An 18,117-nucleotide genomic window follows, 5' to 3' on the forward strand; every position below is an offset into this window, starting at 1 on the left:
TACGTTTTTTTAACACTTTGGAAATAGAGCCCACTTTTTCAGCAGTCTTGGTTGTTACCCTAGTATTTCCCCATTCATTTTCTCCCTAGGAATTTCATAACATTCTTCATTAAAGAGTTGTGAGCTTTAAACCAAACCAATATGAGATTAATTGAAACATTAAATATGTTTTTTTTTTTTTTTTTTTTTTATCAGATGACAAAGGTACAAATAAAAGTGCAAATTACATTCCAACAGAAAAATATTAAACTTGAATTCACTGATTTTAAGTGTTAAATGCAGTATAATAAAATGTATTACTATATATTCAAATACGTAAATAAGTAGTTTGAGAGTAGGGAGACTGACTCGATTACGTCTTTCACATTGAGCTCTTGTGCTACAATTCCAATAAAAGTGCCTTCTCTGATTGGCTGATGTCTCTTCAGAATTCTGGGTAGTGTAGTTCATCATGGGGAATTCAGGAATTAAACATTATTATTATTATTTTTTTTTTTATTAAAAAGTTATCATATATCATTGCTTAATTTATAAGCTCCTAGTAGGTCTGTCTTGAAAGGTTTGTATATTATCTAAACATCAATTTCATTGTGGACAAAATTGAATGGGATTTTTATTTCCAGACCCTACTGCTGCGCATTGTGCTCTATTAGGCTCAGCAATTGAGCAAGTGTATTCACCTCTTTAAAGCCTTTGATGGTTTTAAAGTAGAGTCTCTGTTTATCCAGCAGCTCAAGGTACTCATCATTCAGCTGATCTCTGCGCATCTTATTCTCCTGTCTCTTTTTTCCATCTGTAATAACAAACATACACATCGACAGTAATGTAATTCATGTTCCTGTCTGCTGGGGTAAAAATTCAATCAGCTGGAGTGGAATCAAACCAATTAATGCAAATATATTTAAATGAACACATACTGTATGAACTGCAACTCACAGCCTGCATAAGTAGCTGACAGTTGCTTTGACTGAGATGTGTGAATTTTGGCATGAAACGTACACTATACAAGTATGTGAATGAAAGCTGATGCTTGTAGCTACCTACACTCAATTTCACATCATGCTCCAAATTGTGTCAGAGCAAGGCAAAGGCAGGGGCGGAGCCAGGAGTTTTTCACAGGGGTGGCCTGGCAGGGGCCAGCGATTAGTCTGTAGTGGCACAGAAATTTTCAGGCAGCATTTCCTTATCGTCGGGGGGGGGATATAGTGACACCTGGGACAGAGAAGTGCGGCGACCTTGGTGTGTGCACATGTTAAGACTCCTGTGTGTTGCGGTTGTACAGAGACAGTTCCACCTCTAAAAACTAAATTGTGCCCAAGACAAAAAATGACCAAAGCAGCAGTTGCGAGCGGGGTGGCCAATGGGGTGGCCAAGCTTCGGTCCATGGTGGCCACGGCCACCCCTGGCCACCCCCTAACATTGTGAGCTCCCTACATAGGAAGCATTTTTAAGGCATGCTCCTGGTGCAAAGACTGTTCTAAAAAGTAGGCAACATAAGTATGCTGCCAAAGATACTGTCTTTAATAAATTCTTAAGGCCTGTTCACACCAAGTCTGTTTTTTCAGTACGAATGTTCGTTCCAAACGAGCTTTTGCTCGGTAACAACACATTCCTATGGCGCTATGCACATCGGGTCCGACAAATCGTCTACCAACAATCCAATGGGTTTTTTTTATAGAGTTTTCAGATTTTTTTTTTTTCTTCGGACTGCGATGAAAACTGACTGACCAATGAGATAAGAGCTTTTTGTCAGTCGCTGCAGCTGCTCAATCCAGCGTGTTGGTGGTGCTAATCAACCCAGTACACTCCTGAAAATGATAGAATTAAGTCAAGTCATGATTTATTTCTAGAGTACATTTAAAAGCAACAAAGTTGCACCAAAGTGCTGTACAGTAAATATAAAACATATAAAAGAAAAAATCCAGGAGCAAATACGTAAGTGACAACATTAATAAACAGCATGCGGCATACAAATTATACTGTGTAATAAACAGAATACAGTCTGTGTAACTAAACCATAAAACACTTAAGCTAAGAATTATCAAAAGATAGAGAATACAGATAAGATTTAATAACAGATTTAATAATAGCTAGTGAAGGAACAGACTCACATGAAAGGGCAAGACAAGACAAGCAGATAATTAAAAAGAAATAGTTGAAGTTCATGAACCCTTTGTACTGCAAACATAAATCCGGTCTGTTTTTGCATAAGTCTGCTTATGTTTTTTTTGTCTTAATGTGCATTATTTAATATGTAAACTCAGCAAAAAAAAAAGAAACATCCCTTTTTCAGGACACTGTATTTTAAAGATCATTTTGTAAAAATCCAAATAACTTAACATATCGTAAAGGGTTTAAACAATGTTTTCCATGCTTGTTCAATGATGAACAATTGTTCAACATGCACCTGTGGAACGGTCGTTAAGACACTAACAGCTTACAGATGTTAGGCAATTAAGATCACAGTTATAAAAACTTAGGACACTAAAGAAACCTTTCTACTGACTCTGAAAAACACCAGAAGTAAGATCTCAGGGTCCCTGCTCATCTGTGTGAATGTGCCTTAGGCATGCTGCATGGAGGCATGAGGACTGATGTGGCCAGGGCAATAAATTGCAATGTCCGTACTGTGCCTAAGACAGTGCTACAGGGAGACAGGAAAGACAGCTGATCATCCTCGCATTGGCAGAACACATGTAACAATACCTGCACAGGATTGGTACATCCGAATATCACACCTGAGGGACAGGTACAGGATGGCAACAACAACTGCCCGAGTTACACCAGGAACACACAATCCCTCCATCAGTGCTCAGACTGTCCGCAACAGGACGAGAGTGGCTGGACTGAGGGCTTGTAGGCCTGTTGTAAGGCAGGTCCTTATCAGACATCACTGGCAACAATCTCACCTTTGGGCACAAACCCACCTTTGCTGGACCAGACAGGATTGGCAAAAAGTGCTCTTCACTGACGAGTCGAGGTTTTGTCTCACCAGGGGTGATGGTCGGACTCGCGTTTATCGTTGAAGGAATGAGCGTTACACCGATGCCTGTGCTCTGGAGCAGGATCGATTTGGAGGTGGAGGGTCCATCATGGTCTGGGGTGGTGTGCCACAGCATCATCGGACTGAGCTTGTTGTCACTGCAGGCAATCTCAACACTGTGCGTTACAGGGAAGACATCCTCCTCCCTCATGTGGTACCCTTCCTGCAGGCTCATCCTGACATGACCCTCCAGCATGACAATGCCACCAGCCATACTGCTCGTTCTGTGCGTGATTTCCTGCAAGACAGTAATGTCAGTGTTTTGCCATGGCCAGCGAAGAGCCCGGATCTCAATCCCATTGAGCACGTCTGGGACCTGTTGGATCGGAGGGTGAGGGCTAGGGCCATTCCCCCCAGAAATGTCCGGGACCTTGCAAGTGCCTTGGTGGAAGAGTGGGGTAACATCTCACAGCAAGAACTGGCAAATCTGGTGCAGTCACAGGAGGAGATGCACTGCAGTACTTAATGCAGCTGGTGCCCATACCTTTACTTTTGATTTTGACCCCCCCTTTGTTCAGGGACACATTTTTCCATTTCTGTTAGTCACATGTCTGTGAAACTTGTTCAGTTTATGTCTTAGTTGTTGAATCTTTTTTATGTTCATACAAATATTTACACATTAAGTTTGCTGAAAATAAAAGCAGTTGAAGGTGAGAGGACGTTTCTTTTTTTGCTGAGTTTATATCACTGTGCCTGTTATATTCTCATGGCATTAAAAATAGCAGCGAGGTTCAGCAATTCGTTTGCACTAAGCTCGTAGAAAATCCCCGAAAAAGACTCTTTACATGCAACATTTTACTGTAGACAAAGACCTTGTGTTTATTATCTAGGCATTATAGAAAGAGAATATGGTTCATTAGTCCGTTCTCGTAGCAAAATACATGGATATTTATTTGCACAACAGCAATCTTTACCCATCTCACTCACATAAAAAACATATTACATACTCCTCAAAATGCATCAACACCATGGAAAGAACACATTGAAACAGTTATACCAAATTAGGTAAATACATGCTTTAACAGTGTTCATTATATGAATCTCTAACAGCTGGTAACAGCGCAACAACAGTTTAATTTTTTACGGACTCTGTGTGAATAGACCTTCCATCAGAGGTTTGTCTTGCAAAATTGTCACGGATTTAGTGTGAACAGGCCTTTAGGCAGCATCACATGCAATCCACAATGGACTGCAAAAAAAAAACATTTAAGATGGCTGACAAAGTAAGATAAATGCTGATTCTTAACATCCTTATTATTCACTCAATACCAGAAAGTATCGATAAAGTCAAATGAATTAAAACTGGACTATTTTACTCAATATTTGTGTGTGCCGCGTAGTTTATGTCCAGAGAAGTATGTTACCATAGCAACATGCTTACATCAAATTTAATTAAAATCAATTGTGCGCTTTGCATGACACTGTTGCTGCCTGTGTAAAGCGTTCCATACAAGTCAGTTACTGTATGAGGATCCATTTACAACTTAGGCAGTAGACTGCAAGGCAGCTCACTAGGTTTTGCAACAGCCAGGGAGTGTTTAAAAAGCATAGTGTATGATTGTGTGATTGTAGTTGTGATTGGCACATTTTTATCATCTCCTTCATCTCCAGATTCAAGCTTCAGCTCTTCAATACTTTGCTGCAGATGGGTCATTTCCTCCTATACACACCAACACACAGCCGTTAATGACACACTCATGCCTTCAGCACTAAAACTGAACAAATCATTGGAATTCAGTCATTATGTCTGACAAGTGTCTAAATTTGGTAAAAGAGTCATGGTAACAAGAAGTGACTAATCGTGCATTCTTATAATGTCGAAATTAGTGTACATTCTGAGTTTCTAATTCTGTGTTCGTGAACAGCTCGGAGTAGAATCTCGTAATGACAGTAATTGTGACACGATGTGAACGCAGCACTAATGTGCGAGTTTGTCGTGGTAACATAAGTGTGAGCGGAATGTCTGTTCTTGGTTTTTCAGGTTTTCATTCATGGTCACCAAAGCACGAAGTTTCTCTAGCAACCTAAAATATATATATTTTTTAAAATCACAGAAAAAGGACAACAAATAATAACTAGATAGATAAAGTTTGTCAAGACAAACTTTGATGATGGCTTGACAAAGCCTTGTCTGAAGGTTTGATGGTTATACAGTCATTACTGTAAGACAAACAGCCAGCTAGATAGATCGACAGACAGACGGTCACATAGATAATCAGATAAACTGTCAGAGAGAGAGCAACTTAAAGCAGATCAAAGCCATTTATAGGTTTTTTTACATTTTAATTTTTTGACAGTTGCAGTTTGAATTAACGAGCATTCCATTGGCCCATTTGAACATTCCGTCAGTGGAAGTCTATTCTGATATTCAATCATCTGCTGTGTAAAAACCATAAGCCCAATCAGTTAGAAATGGCACAGCACAGTATTCCAGAACAGTCTGAAGGTTTGTATCAAATTCGGTGGATGTAGCTTGAAAGCTCTAGAGTTAGGAGATAGCGAGGTTTAGGGCCTTTGAAAAAAGCCTACACCAGGTGTAGAATAACAGTATAATAATACTTACCAGTTCTTTAGAGACTGGCATCTAAATACCCATTTTAGTCAACCACTAGAAATTATTTCAGATAATTACAGGAGCTCTGCTCACTTACCCAGAATCGGCCTGAGACTCCACATCCTCCAGAGAGCTCAGCTCTCTCTCCAGCTTCTCAGTGTGTGCGGTAGCCTGAATTCACACAGACATTAATGTTCGACCTGTCATCTGTCACCTCGTTTACACCTAGTATTAAGTGGACTGCACTAAATACAGGTGTAAACAGGGTCCAATCATGCACTGTGCTAAAACAAGGGTCTACTTTGCCAGTTATGTGCAACTTTAAAACAATATAACCATAACCATCCAATCACCCTCATGTCATTCCAATCCTGTATGAATGAAGAACAAAAGTAGTTACCTAGCAGAATGTCCAAGTTGCTCTGTCCCTGGTTACCATTCACTTTTATTGCATGGAAAAAATGACAATGAAAGTGAATGGTTATCGGGGACCGAGAAGTTTAACTATCTCCTTTTAAGTTTGGTAAGGGTGAGTAAATAACGGCAGAATTTTCTTTGGGTGAACTACCCCTTTGTAAAAAAACAAAAACAGATCTTCTGTCTCGCCTCTGCTAGATTGCTTTTAGCATCCTCACATGCTGTTCTGACCTCCTTCTGTTTGGCCTGCAGCTGAAGAAACAATGGCCATAACCAATCAGCATTCTCAAAACCACCTCATGTGTATGAAGGGTGCGTATTCTGTACATACAACAAATAGCTGTTTAAATTTGTGTTTGTATGTATTACCTCTTCCAGCTCTTTTGTTTTTTTTAACTGATTTGTTTGTTGAGTGATGCCAGCTGTGCAGGCCCAAATCTATCCGGCCGATCCTCCGCTGATCGCTACGCCTGCCCAAATCGCACATACAGTTGAGTGCATTAGTTTGTAATTTTGCATCCACCTTTTGTCTCATAAGTTTACAAAGCCCTTTCAGAATTTATACAAATACAGAGATAAAATATATATGATATTATATATATATATGTATATAACAATCTACACAAATGATCCTATTTAAAAGTATACATCCCTTTGTTTTTTAATATAATGTGTTGACTTCTTGAGCAACAATGCATGTTTTTACCTTTTGTGATATTTATGCATAGGTGTCTTTACACAGCCAAGTTAAGCCTGCTCTGAGCCTGCTTAAAATTCTGTGTAAAGACGCCAAAGCCAGACTAAATTAAGCCGGCTCTGACCCACCTCAGCCCCTATTATCAAATGCAGTTCTAAGGCTGCTTTAATTCTGTGTAAATGAAATACAGCATCAGAGCAGCCTTGAACTTTGTTGTTGTCAAAAGTGAGCATATTTTTCATTATTTAGTTTCAAATTTAAAATGATAATTTCATTTTCATTCATTTCATATTTCTATATTCATAATTTTCTTTCAAAACATTCATCTCATAACATTATTTATGCATTTGTAATTGCTGAGTAAATGCATTTAGGCCTGCTCTGCATAGCATTAAACAGTCTGTGTAAATACACCTGAATGCCACCTTAGATACAGCTTCTGTGCCACCTTTGCAGTGTAAAGTTGGCTTATGGTGTCAAAGCTTGATATAGCCTCTGTTGGGAAGAACTCAAATGAACAGATGATGCTGGGAAACCAAAGAATTTCCAGTATCTAGAGAATATTTCTTAAGAAGAGTGCACAACTTTCACAAAATATACAAACAGTCATTGATCAAAGAGGAAGCAACACATCATATTAAGAACCAAGGGGATGTAAACCTTTGAACAGGATCATATGTGTAAATTCAGTTATTATTTTGTCTTGTGGAATCTGTATGTCAAGTAGCTTCATCAGGGCAGTACTAAATTTAAAAATGACATTTGTATGATCCTTCTTTTTTATTTATTTTTAATGATAAACATATTGTAGAGGTCTCATGGGTGCCATGCGAGGGTAGGACGGGTGAACGGCGAGCTCTGCGCACTTTGCTAGTTTTAATAATATTTGTATCACAAACCGGTGAGATTCGATATACCCTGATCCTTAATAGTTTTGGGAAGACAATATGTCAAAGAATTCAAAATCCTCGGGCTCTGGAGATATTAAAAGACACTTACGTGCTCGGGCTGATTCCCCTCAGCAGCAGGCTAGAAGCCCTGGAATCAGTTCGGACGGTGAACTGAGAGAAATCTGCCATGAATTGATGAACATGTCAGCAATGCTGACGAAGGTCATTGCAGACTTGGAGGATCTTGCCGTTATATGTCGATCGATCACTTCCATGGAGGCGAAATTCACTGAGATGGTTACAAGAGTTGCAGATGTCTAGAAACGGATTGAATATCTGGAGTCATCAGAGAGGGAATTAGCTGCTAATCCGCTAGTGACCAAGGGGAATTTGGAACGCGTCTGGGAAAAATTGGAGGATCTGGACAATCGTAACCGTGATCGTGGATGAAACAACATCCGAATTGTTGGAATTCCTGAGCATGAAGAAGGCAGAGATATGGTGAAATTCCTAGATGAACTCTTTCCGAATCTGCTCGACATAACAGGCCATAAGCTGGAAATCGAGTGAGCTCACAGAGGGGAGAAGGCCCCGATCAATTCTGGCCAAATTTCTGAGATCATCCGATAAAGATCTTGTGTTATGCGAGACAAGGAGTAAAGGAAGGCTTTCTTGGAAGAATCACAGCATTTTCTTGTTCCCAGACTTTGCGAATTTGACAAAAGAGAAACATGATTGATTCAACGGAAGTTCGCTTTTGCTCTGATGTTTCCGGCCAAACTGAGAATAAATACTAAGGATGGCCGCAAAATATTTACATGCCCACAGCAAGCGATGTCCTTCATAAAGACAATCGAGTGAGTAAGCCATTTGATGATTTTCATGTTGCAGAAAGTGAGCCTGACTCACTGAACATACACTTGGCTGTCTGAGGAAAATGGGCACTTTTTTTTGTTTCTTTTTGTGTTGGTTCCGCCTAGCGGCTGGAGTCTGTTTTGTGGAATAACACTCCTTCGGGACAGTGTTGTGGATGAATCTGCACGTTCTTGGTGCTTATGCCTCCTATTGGTTGGAGTTTGTTTTGTGAAATATTTCTTGCAGGACGTTGGAGTGATTAGGGCATGTGTTGCACTCGTGTAACAACTCGTGTAATGTTTTTTTATTTTTTTTTTTTTTTTGTGCCGGTTAGCGGCTGGAGTTTGTTTTGTGGAGGAACATGCCTTTGGGGCAATCTACATGTTTTTTGTGTTTTTTCCGCTTATTGGCTGGAGTTTGTTTTATAGAATATTTTCTGTTGTGTAATTCTGTCTCACAAAATTTTTATTGAAACACCTGACTTGAGTAATCCGACGGCAAAGTTGTCACAGGGGCTCTCGTAGGCGTACATAGACTGTTTGAGTTTAGAGGGATGGATGCCAGTTGGCGCTGTCGTGTGTGGAGTTAATGCATACTTTTTTCTGTTTGTTTGGTTCGGGGAGAAGTTTGGGATTTGATTGTTGCTCTAATGTTTGAATATGGTCATTATAATTGTATTTTTATTATACAATCTATTTTTTCTAATATGTCAAAATGTCAAATGTTAATATGAGTGGATTGTCTCTCTCTACGTGGAATGTGAATGGTTGGGGCACCCCATAAAAAGAAGGAAGGTTATTTCTTTTTTTAAACGTAAGAAATATGATATAGTGTGTCTTCAAGAAAAATAGAATGTGCATCTTTCCCTGCAGGAAGCTGAAAAATCTGGGAAGATATGGGCTGGGCATATTTTCTTTGGTGCTGGCTCAAGTAAGAGCAGGGGAGTCATTACACTAAGTAAACATCTACAATTCTAATGTCTCGAACAGATTAAAGATATTTGGAAGAGTCATTATTGTTTTAGCAGAAATTCAGGGGCAAAGTCTTATGTTGGCTAATATTTACACACCTAAAGTTGATGATCAGGGCTTTATAGATCTTGAAAGGATGTTGCAAGCCGCTGGCACCCTTTATGAAATAATATTGGGAGGAGACTTTAATCTTTTGATGGACTTGGTCTTTGATCGTGGTGAAGCGGGAGTGTGTAGGCCCCTTAGAGCAACAGTGACGCTTCACAGGATGAGTAAAAATCTTGGTCTTACAGATATTTGGAGACTTTTGAACCCATCTGGGAGGGACTATACATTCTTTTCATCAGTCCATAAGATTCACTCTAGAATAGATGATGTTGTTTGAAAGTATATCTTTTTTTTAATGTTTTTTTTTTATTATTTATTTTTTTGTTATTTTTTAATTTTTTATGTTAATTGTTGGTGACCACTGTAGTGTGTGTTTGTGTCGGGTGGGGGGTGTGGGGGAATATTCGGGGGGAGGGGTTTAATGCATATATTTCTAAAAGTGTAGGAAGTTGATACATTTTGTTACTGAAAACTACGTCCTCTGGGGTGACACCATATCCTCATTTTAAATCGGGCAATTCCACAAACTACTTTATTTAGTTTCTGTAACCCCATTCAAGGTCATGTTTCTGAAGCCCCCTGTGAAGGCCAGGACATGTGCACATGGTACATTTTTGTCTCTAAATTGTTCAAATATTGAATTGTTTCAAAGCTCTAAAAGTGTTTACGTTTTGTTGTCCTTTGGTGTGAAAATTTTTTTTTACTAAAAACTATATTAAACTGCATAATTATGGAAAATGGTGCAAATGTGACTCGCTAACTGCTAATGACATGTTTGCTAAGAATAGCTGTCACACCAGAGGACAAACATTTCACACAAGAGGACAAGGTCTATTAAAGAAGCATTTTAAATAATTAAATACAATTTGTTTAACTCATTTTTATTCTTTTTTTTGACCATTTTCAGTGTTTTAATTGCAATAATTAAACTACTTTCTGCTGTTTTTGCTGAACATTTGTACTGTTATAGTGATGATATGATGTATGATATACTGATATTCAGTGTCATGAAAAAAAATATTTATAAAAGTTAATTAACAGAGGTTCGGGAGGAGCATGCCAATTTTAATCTGACAAATCACAGCCTGCGAGCAGGAGTATATAAGCCGCAGCTTACCTGCTTCCCGTGACAGACTAAATATCAGACTTTACACTACATAAATAGATGGGTTTTTTTTAGTTTTTGTTTTAATTGTGCTTTACAAAAAAATAGTTTTTTACTGCATATTTGTTAACTACCCATTTACACTTGACTGAATTTCTGGAATGCGTCTCAAACCACCTCCAGAGGTTTCCTGAACATTCCCCCCATCTGCAACTGGTTGGTCAAACTAACAGTCCCGCCCCAAATTCAAACCTTTGGTGATTCAATGTTGCTGTGTCAGGCTGGTCAGAATGATCAAACAAGCAGAGCAATGTTTTGATAGTGACACAAAGCCACAGTGTATACACTTTTCGGGGGAATCAACCTGGCTACTAATGGCTCAACTATAGTTGCCTCTGCATATTAAACGAAGATAGGAGAAAGACATTTGTCTGAATCTGAGAAACAATGAGCCAGAAAACAATAGGCCAGTGAAGATGAAAAAAAACAAAAAAAAACAGTGAGAGTGAATGAGAAAGAGAGAGTGTGGGAGAAAAAAGAGCAAATGATAAAAAGATTGTACGAGAAAGAGAAAAAGTTACCTGCCAAACTCCAACAGGGTGGAGTGAACCCGAGACTCTTCATCCAATAGCTCGCCAGCACCCTCCTGCCGCTTATAACGCCTTTGAGGAGCATACACCTCCTACACACAAACAAAATCATGTGATTTTAAACTGGCTCATTTTTATTATATAAAACATTTTCAGATTCTCACAATCTACTTTTTTAAATGAGAGAGAGGAATTTGTGACTGTTTTTAATTGGGGTGATTTATATTAAATCCAGGAAGCCAAGCGTCTTACTTTAAGGCTCAGTATGGGACATAAAAGCATGAAGTTAATTAGATACTTACACATTCACCACAGTGCTGATAGCTCTCTCCTTCCTTAATGCAAACTCATCCTTAAACATATTTAATATAACTTAATGAACAATTCGTTGTGTAACTATATCTGTAGTTATTTTACAGACATTCACTGAACAGATGATTATTATATAATAACTAAATGTTTCATACATCATAGTGCTAATTCCTTTCAGTTGTTTCAGTGTTGGCCTGATGTCTCACCTCAGGAAATGCATGTGTTTTCTGGAACAGAGAGATGGAATATGACTTGACATAATCTCCCATCTCCGCCCTGGTTTGAATTGCCTTCTTTGCCAGCCACTGTAGACCCAACAAACATAAATGCATTGTTAGTTAGTATACAGTTTCCATGAACTCTGGACTATGGGTCAGAAAAGATATTCTGTGCCATTAGGAAAACCGTTACACGTGAATGCTGGCTGAGTGTCTTTAAGAGTTGAGCATGTCATATACTGCATCAAGGTGGTAGTAGCTTTTATTATTTGATGAATTGTTTAAATGGCTATGTTTTAATGATGTTATCTTCAATTGTTAATTAGTATTGTTGCTGGATTGTTGCCTGAGTGATGCAGTAGCAATAAAGGATATTAGAGGTACTGTGTTTTTGGATGATGGGTTTTTAAAGGGAAAAGTTTTAATGTTTAATGATCTTAATGTTTTTATATGAGTGTGTTTTATTGATTGTTCTAGTGTTGTGATTTTGTATTGTATTTATGTTATGTTATTGTACGTTTTTTTTAGTAATGGACTGTGTTTTCCCTTACAGGGATGCACGGTTACCGTTTATTTCTTATTCAATTGTATTAATTGTAGGAAAGTTGAATTAAGTGGTTGTTTTAGAGTGTAAATTTGACTCTTATGGTGCATTGCCCCTTGGTGATTTCATTGTGTATTTGTTTTGTTTTCTTTTTAGCCGATGGTTGCTGTTGGGTTTCTTCACGGTGTGGACGGCGGTGAAGAGCTGGCTGGGATTGTGTGGTGGTTTGGTTACTTTATTTTTTCTTTATAGGTTGCAGTGAGCTTGCTGTGAGCTGGTTGCCGTGAGAGCACTTCCTTTTCTTTTTTTCTTTTTTTCTTTTTTTATGCCTTCTTTGTCTTAACTATACAGGTACCAGTGGCCATTTGTGGAGTGTTTTGTTTTCTAGTTTTGTTTTATTATTTATATGTTCTTTTTTGTTTTTGGGGTATTTGCACTGAAAGTCTGTTACATTACATTTTAAAGTGTTTAAGTAAACAATAAATACATGCTTATTAATTAAAACCACACCACTGCCTCTAGCCCCTTTCTGTTCCTTACTACCTTACTGGGCCCAAGGTTACAATTGGCATTGTCAGCAGGGTCTTTTGTGGCAAAGGTGGTTGTGGTGTTTTTTTTTTTTTTACTTTTTCTTGCTGGCTTATTTTGTTCTCCTCATTTTGTCAACTGATGGCCCTTTAATTATTGAGTGATTTGTATTTTTGTTGGTATTACGAAGGTAAATGTTCAAGTAAATGGTAATCGTGCATAAATACAGCCATCACAGACATTGCTTCGTGGGCCCTGGATTTTACCTTTTTTTTTTTTTTTTTGTCAACTGTCTTCTAAAACTATAATTTGTCAACAGACGTGGAGCAAGAACTAATGGACTTGCGTGAGCAGTTACGGAACCTGCAGGCACAAAACGAACAGTTGATGAGAGAGCGGCCATCGCCTAGCAGTAATATGTCTAATCAAATGCCCCCTTCTGCTTCTAATGCTAATGCTTCATCTCCAGTGTCTTTTAGTAGGGTACTTTATGTTCCTCAGGAGAGGAAGTGCCCACGGTTTTATGGGAACATGGACTCCACCTTGAGTATTGAGGGTAGGTGCTGGTCTGATAAAGAAAAAGTGGTGTTCTTGCTTGACCACCTTGGGGGGGATGCTAGAACGGAGATAAAACTCCGAACCCCAGTTAGTAGAGAAACTCCAGAGTCTGTTTTTGACATTTTAAAAATATATATGGTGGGAGGCAGACATTTGTACAATTACAACAGAGGTTTTATGAACGAAAACGAAAAGAGGGTGAATCATTGACCAAAGTTTCTCATGCTTTGATGTCTCTGATGGACTTGGTCCTTAACAGTAATCCAGGTAGTGTTCCAAACTTTGATAGAGTGCTCTGTGATCAGTTTGTTGAACATGTTCGAGATGTGATGCTGAAGCGTGAATTAAAACGCCTAGTTAGGGACAAACCATCCTCTACTCTACTGGAGGTTCAAAGTGAAGCCCTTAGGTGGGTGGAAGAATGGAATCGGGAGGCAAATGCTTCATATATTCAGCCATGGTGTAATGTTACTTAAGGCAGGGTAGTGGAGTTTGATCCTAATGCTAGATCTCAGGAGTCTATTGTGTTAAAAGAGATTAAGGAGATGATGAGACAGCAACAAGCACAAATAAATGATATTACCCAACGTCTTGATAGTCTTATGTCACAGAAGGAGCCCCCTGTTGTTACTTCTACTAGGGTATATGTTTTAAGCAGACGTGCTTAAAACATGTAATTGGCTTAAATTAAAAGCAGCCAATGGTCTTGAGATACCATATGTGGGATATTTCGAAACCGATGTGACTGTTTTGGGGCAAACTCTCCTGGGACAAGGTATTTTGGTCGTAAAAGATCCTGTTGATACTTTGTTCCATCAGAGGAAGGAACTGACTCCTGGCCTTTTGGGTATGAACGTGATTGGGCAGTGTTATGATGACCTGTTTGACAAGCATGGCCTAGCACTATTTTCAGTTCCCCAGGTTAGAAAGGCAGAGTTAGGCTGGAGAGATGCCCTGTCACAGTGTCATTGAGCTGATGATGCCCCCACCCCTGGATTTGTCGGCGATGTGAAAGTACAGTCCAGCCATCCTATCCAGATTCCAGCTGGAACTATGAGGTTAGTACCAGATTTATGCTCTAAGAGTATACAAAGTTGTACAGTGGGTTTTTTTAGAAACCCAGGGTTCTTAGGAATGGGGGCTGCCTGCTGGAGCGCTCATATCATCTGCTTTATTGTGATGTAAACAAGGAGTAGTTCATGTGCCAGTAGTTAATGTAGGCACGGAATCTTTATATCTGTCACCAAAAACTAGACTTGGTAGTTTGGTTAGTGCTGAGGTGGTCAGAAAATTGGGTCAGTACATTTTGTTTACGGGAGATTCACAATGTTGTTCTAATACTGTGATGGTTCAGTGTCAAACTATTACATCAGCATCACACATTGACTTTCAGGCTTTGGAATTGTCAGGCCTTTCAGAGGCTGAGAGGGAGGCAGTTAGGGAGTTGTTGGCAAAATACTATGATGTTTTTGCTAAACATGATAATGACTTGGGATGTACCAATTTAATGGAAAATCAGATCCCCCTAGTAGATGATACACCCGTATGTCAGCGGCATCGTAGATTTCCCCCTAGCCAGTTTGAGGCTGTGAAAACACATATTAGACAATTATTGGACAGTCAAGTCATCAGGGAGAGCTGTAGTCCATATGCATAGCCAGTTGTGTTGGTGAAGAAGAAAGATGGCTCTCTGAGGATGTGCATTGTTTATCGTCAGCTCAACACCAGAACTCGTAAGGACGCTTACCCCTTACCAAGGATAGAGGAGTCTTTGGATGCTCTGACTGGGGCAAGGTGGTTTTCAACTTTAGATCTGGCTAGTGGTTATAACCAGGTGCCAGCATCAGAAGTGGATTGTGCTAAGACTGCTTTCTGTACTCCATTTGAGTTCTTTGAATTTAATAGGATGCCCTTTGGGCTATGTAATGCCCCAAGTATTTTCCAAAGGTTAATGGAGCAGATTTTTGGAGATCAGACTTTCCAGTCTTTGCTGCTCTATCTGGATGACATTATTGTTTTTTCAGCAACCATTGAGCAACATCTTCAGTGACTTGAACTGGTGTTGGAGCGGTTAAGGCAACAGAATATGAAGATAAAACTGAGTAAATGCTGCTTCTTCCAATCATCCGTACGTAATCTGGGGCATGTGGTTTCCACGACTGGGGTCAGCACAGACCTGGAGAAGATATATGCTGTAGCCGAGTGGAACAGACTTCAAAATGTCCAGGAACTTTGATCCATTCTGGGCTTCGCCAGTTATTATCGGCGATTTGTTAAAGACTTTTCACGTATCACTGGGCCTTTGAATACATTGGTGGCCGAAGTGATTATGGGACACAAAAGAAAGTGACCAAATATTAATTTGGGGACTAAATGGACTGATTTGTGTGAAAATGCTTTTCAGACTCTTAAAGCAGCCTTAACGAATGCACAAGTACTTGCTAATGCGGACTTCAGTAAGCCATTTATTCTGGATATCGATGCAAGCCATCAAGGTCTGGGTGCCGTGCTGTCTCAAGAGCAAGGGGGAAACTGTCGACTTGCGTTTGCAAGTCAAGGATTGCGACCATCTGAAAGCAACATGCAGAATTACAGCTCAATGAAACTGGAGTTCCTTGCTCTGAAGTGGGCTGTCACCGAAAAGTTTAGAGAGTATTTGCTGGGTCAGAAGTGCCTGGTATATACAGACAACCCACTTAGTCATCTACAGACTGCAAAATTAGGAGCATTGGAACAAAGATGGTCTAATCAGCTCACAGATTTTGATATGGAAATTAGGAATAAGCCTGGATGTTCCAATATTAATGCAGATGCGCTATCTAGAAAAAGCATTGCATCTGTGGCTGCGTTGGCCCTGACTAATGTTATGCCAAAGGATTTATACCAGTGTGCTCATGACTGCCAACAGGTAGGCTTAAGTGGAACAGTTTCTGCCCTCCCTGAACAGCCTAAGGAAAATCTTGGCATTCTGCAAGAAGCTGATTCTGTTATTGGGCAATTCCTCATCTATTGGGATCGTCAAAAGCCACCAGATTCACAAGAAAGAGCGGCAGATTCACCAGATGTAATTGAATTGGTTCGGCAGTGGGGAAAGCTTGTGAAGATAGACAGTGTATTGTACTGAAAACTTTGGGCCCAGGAGGAACATAGAGAAATTCTTCAAGTTGTGTTACCAGCTGCTCTTAGGGAAGGGGTCCTCACAAGTCTGCATGATGACCATGGTCATCAAAGAATTGAGAGGATGGCAAGTTTAGTGAGAGCTCGATGTTAGTGGCCCGGATGTTTAAATTCATTGAGGAATGGTGTAAGAAATGCCAATGCTCTACCAAAGATAAAGTGGTTCGCTCAAAAATACGTAGTTTTATGGGGCACCTGAAGGCAGAGAGGCCACTGGATATCTTGGCCATTGATTTCACTTTGCTGGAGCCTGCATCAAATGGCCTTGAGAATGTATTGATTATGACCGATGTGTTTACAAAGTTTGCACAAGGTATTCCAACTAAAGATCAAAAAGCATCGACAGTGGCACGTGTCTTGGTAGAGCACTGGTTCTATTTGTTTGGAGTACCAAGGCAAATTCACTCAGATCAGGGGTGATGTTTTGAAAGTAGACTAATTAAAGAATTATGTAGATTGTATGGCATTTCAAAAACTCACACAACACCTTATCGACCACATGGGAATGGCCAATGTGAACGTTTTAATAGAACGATGCATGATTTGCTGTGCCTTTGCCCCCTGAGGAGAAATGCCATTGGCCTGACCACCTTGCCCAAGTAGAGTATGCCTACAAAATCACAGAGCACCAGTCCACTGGATATTGCCCCTATGTCCTTATGTTTGGGCAGCAGACACATCTACCTGTTGATTTCATGCTGGGAATGGATAGTCACACCCGAGTGAAGTGGATTGGGTAGCAGATCATAGGGATAATTTGGAGCAAATATTTAACAAGGCTCGAGCCTGCCTTAAATGTGCCACAGAACATTGTGCCTGACTAAATGACGCTAAGGACCATCATGAGAAGTTACAAGAAGGCCAAGTGGTTTACCAGAGAGCACATAACATAAAAGGGAGGAATAAGATTCAGGATGCTTGGGATTCAACTCCTTATAAAGTGGTCCGGTGTCCAGATGAACATGGAGCAGTGTATACCATTGTCCCTGCAGATGGAGGCGGTAAACCTAGACATATTCATCGTTGTGAGTTGCGACCAGCATATGTTGCTCTGAATGACCCTGGACTCCTAGTTGACCATCAGAAGACCCCTGGAGATAAAGATGGGAATATGATAGTTTTGTCCTTAACACCTGAACAAGTATCGGCCCAAGGTACAATTGTCAGGCCTCAACTTCAATGGGAAGAAAATACTAACTTCCATTCAACTTCTGTAGCAGACCATGTGGAGGAACATCAGTCTCCACGACGGGAAGAAACTGTAGTGAGGCGCACAGGGAGGTCAACAGCTGGACGGCATTCCAGTCCATACCATCTTCCTCGATCAGTATGTACTGTTGAAGCTCAATATGGTCAGGCTGCTCTCCCTGTGACGAGATTTTCCAATGATAGCCAGAACCTAATGTTCCGCCCATGGTTGTAGAATGGTAATCGACGGGACGTCGATTTAAATTCAGGGGGGTAGATTGTAATGGGATGTACATTGGTATACTACAAATCCCATCAGCCCTAGCATTAAGGAAGTAGTAAAACATGTTACGTCTTTGCTT

The 18,117-nt window shown here is 39.8% G+C and overlaps 1 protein-coding gene across 1 annotated transcript; it reads right to left on the reverse strand.

Annotated features, from left to right (window-relative positions):
- Positions 1-626: 626 nt before the first annotated feature.
- Positions 627-11,811, reverse strand: ccdc93 (coiled-coil domain containing 93). Its single transcript, XM_051710294.1, is given in 10 exon segments — positions 627-793; positions 4,556-4,703; positions 4,956-5,067; positions 5,695-5,768; positions 6,204-6,266; positions 6,384-6,407; positions 6,410-6,478; positions 7,160-7,238; positions 11,222-11,322; positions 11,749-11,811. Coding segments are annotated over 10 exon segments (900 nt in total).
- Between the last annotated feature and the right edge of the window lie 6,306 nt (positions 11,812-18,117).

This window comes from Myxocyprinus asiaticus, chromosome 11 (assembly GCF_019703515.2).
Source record: "Myxocyprinus asiaticus isolate MX2 ecotype Aquarium Trade chromosome 11, UBuf_Myxa_2, whole genome shotgun sequence".
NCBI classification, from domain to species: Eukaryota; Metazoa; Chordata; class Actinopteri; order Cypriniformes; family Catostomidae; genus Myxocyprinus; species Myxocyprinus asiaticus.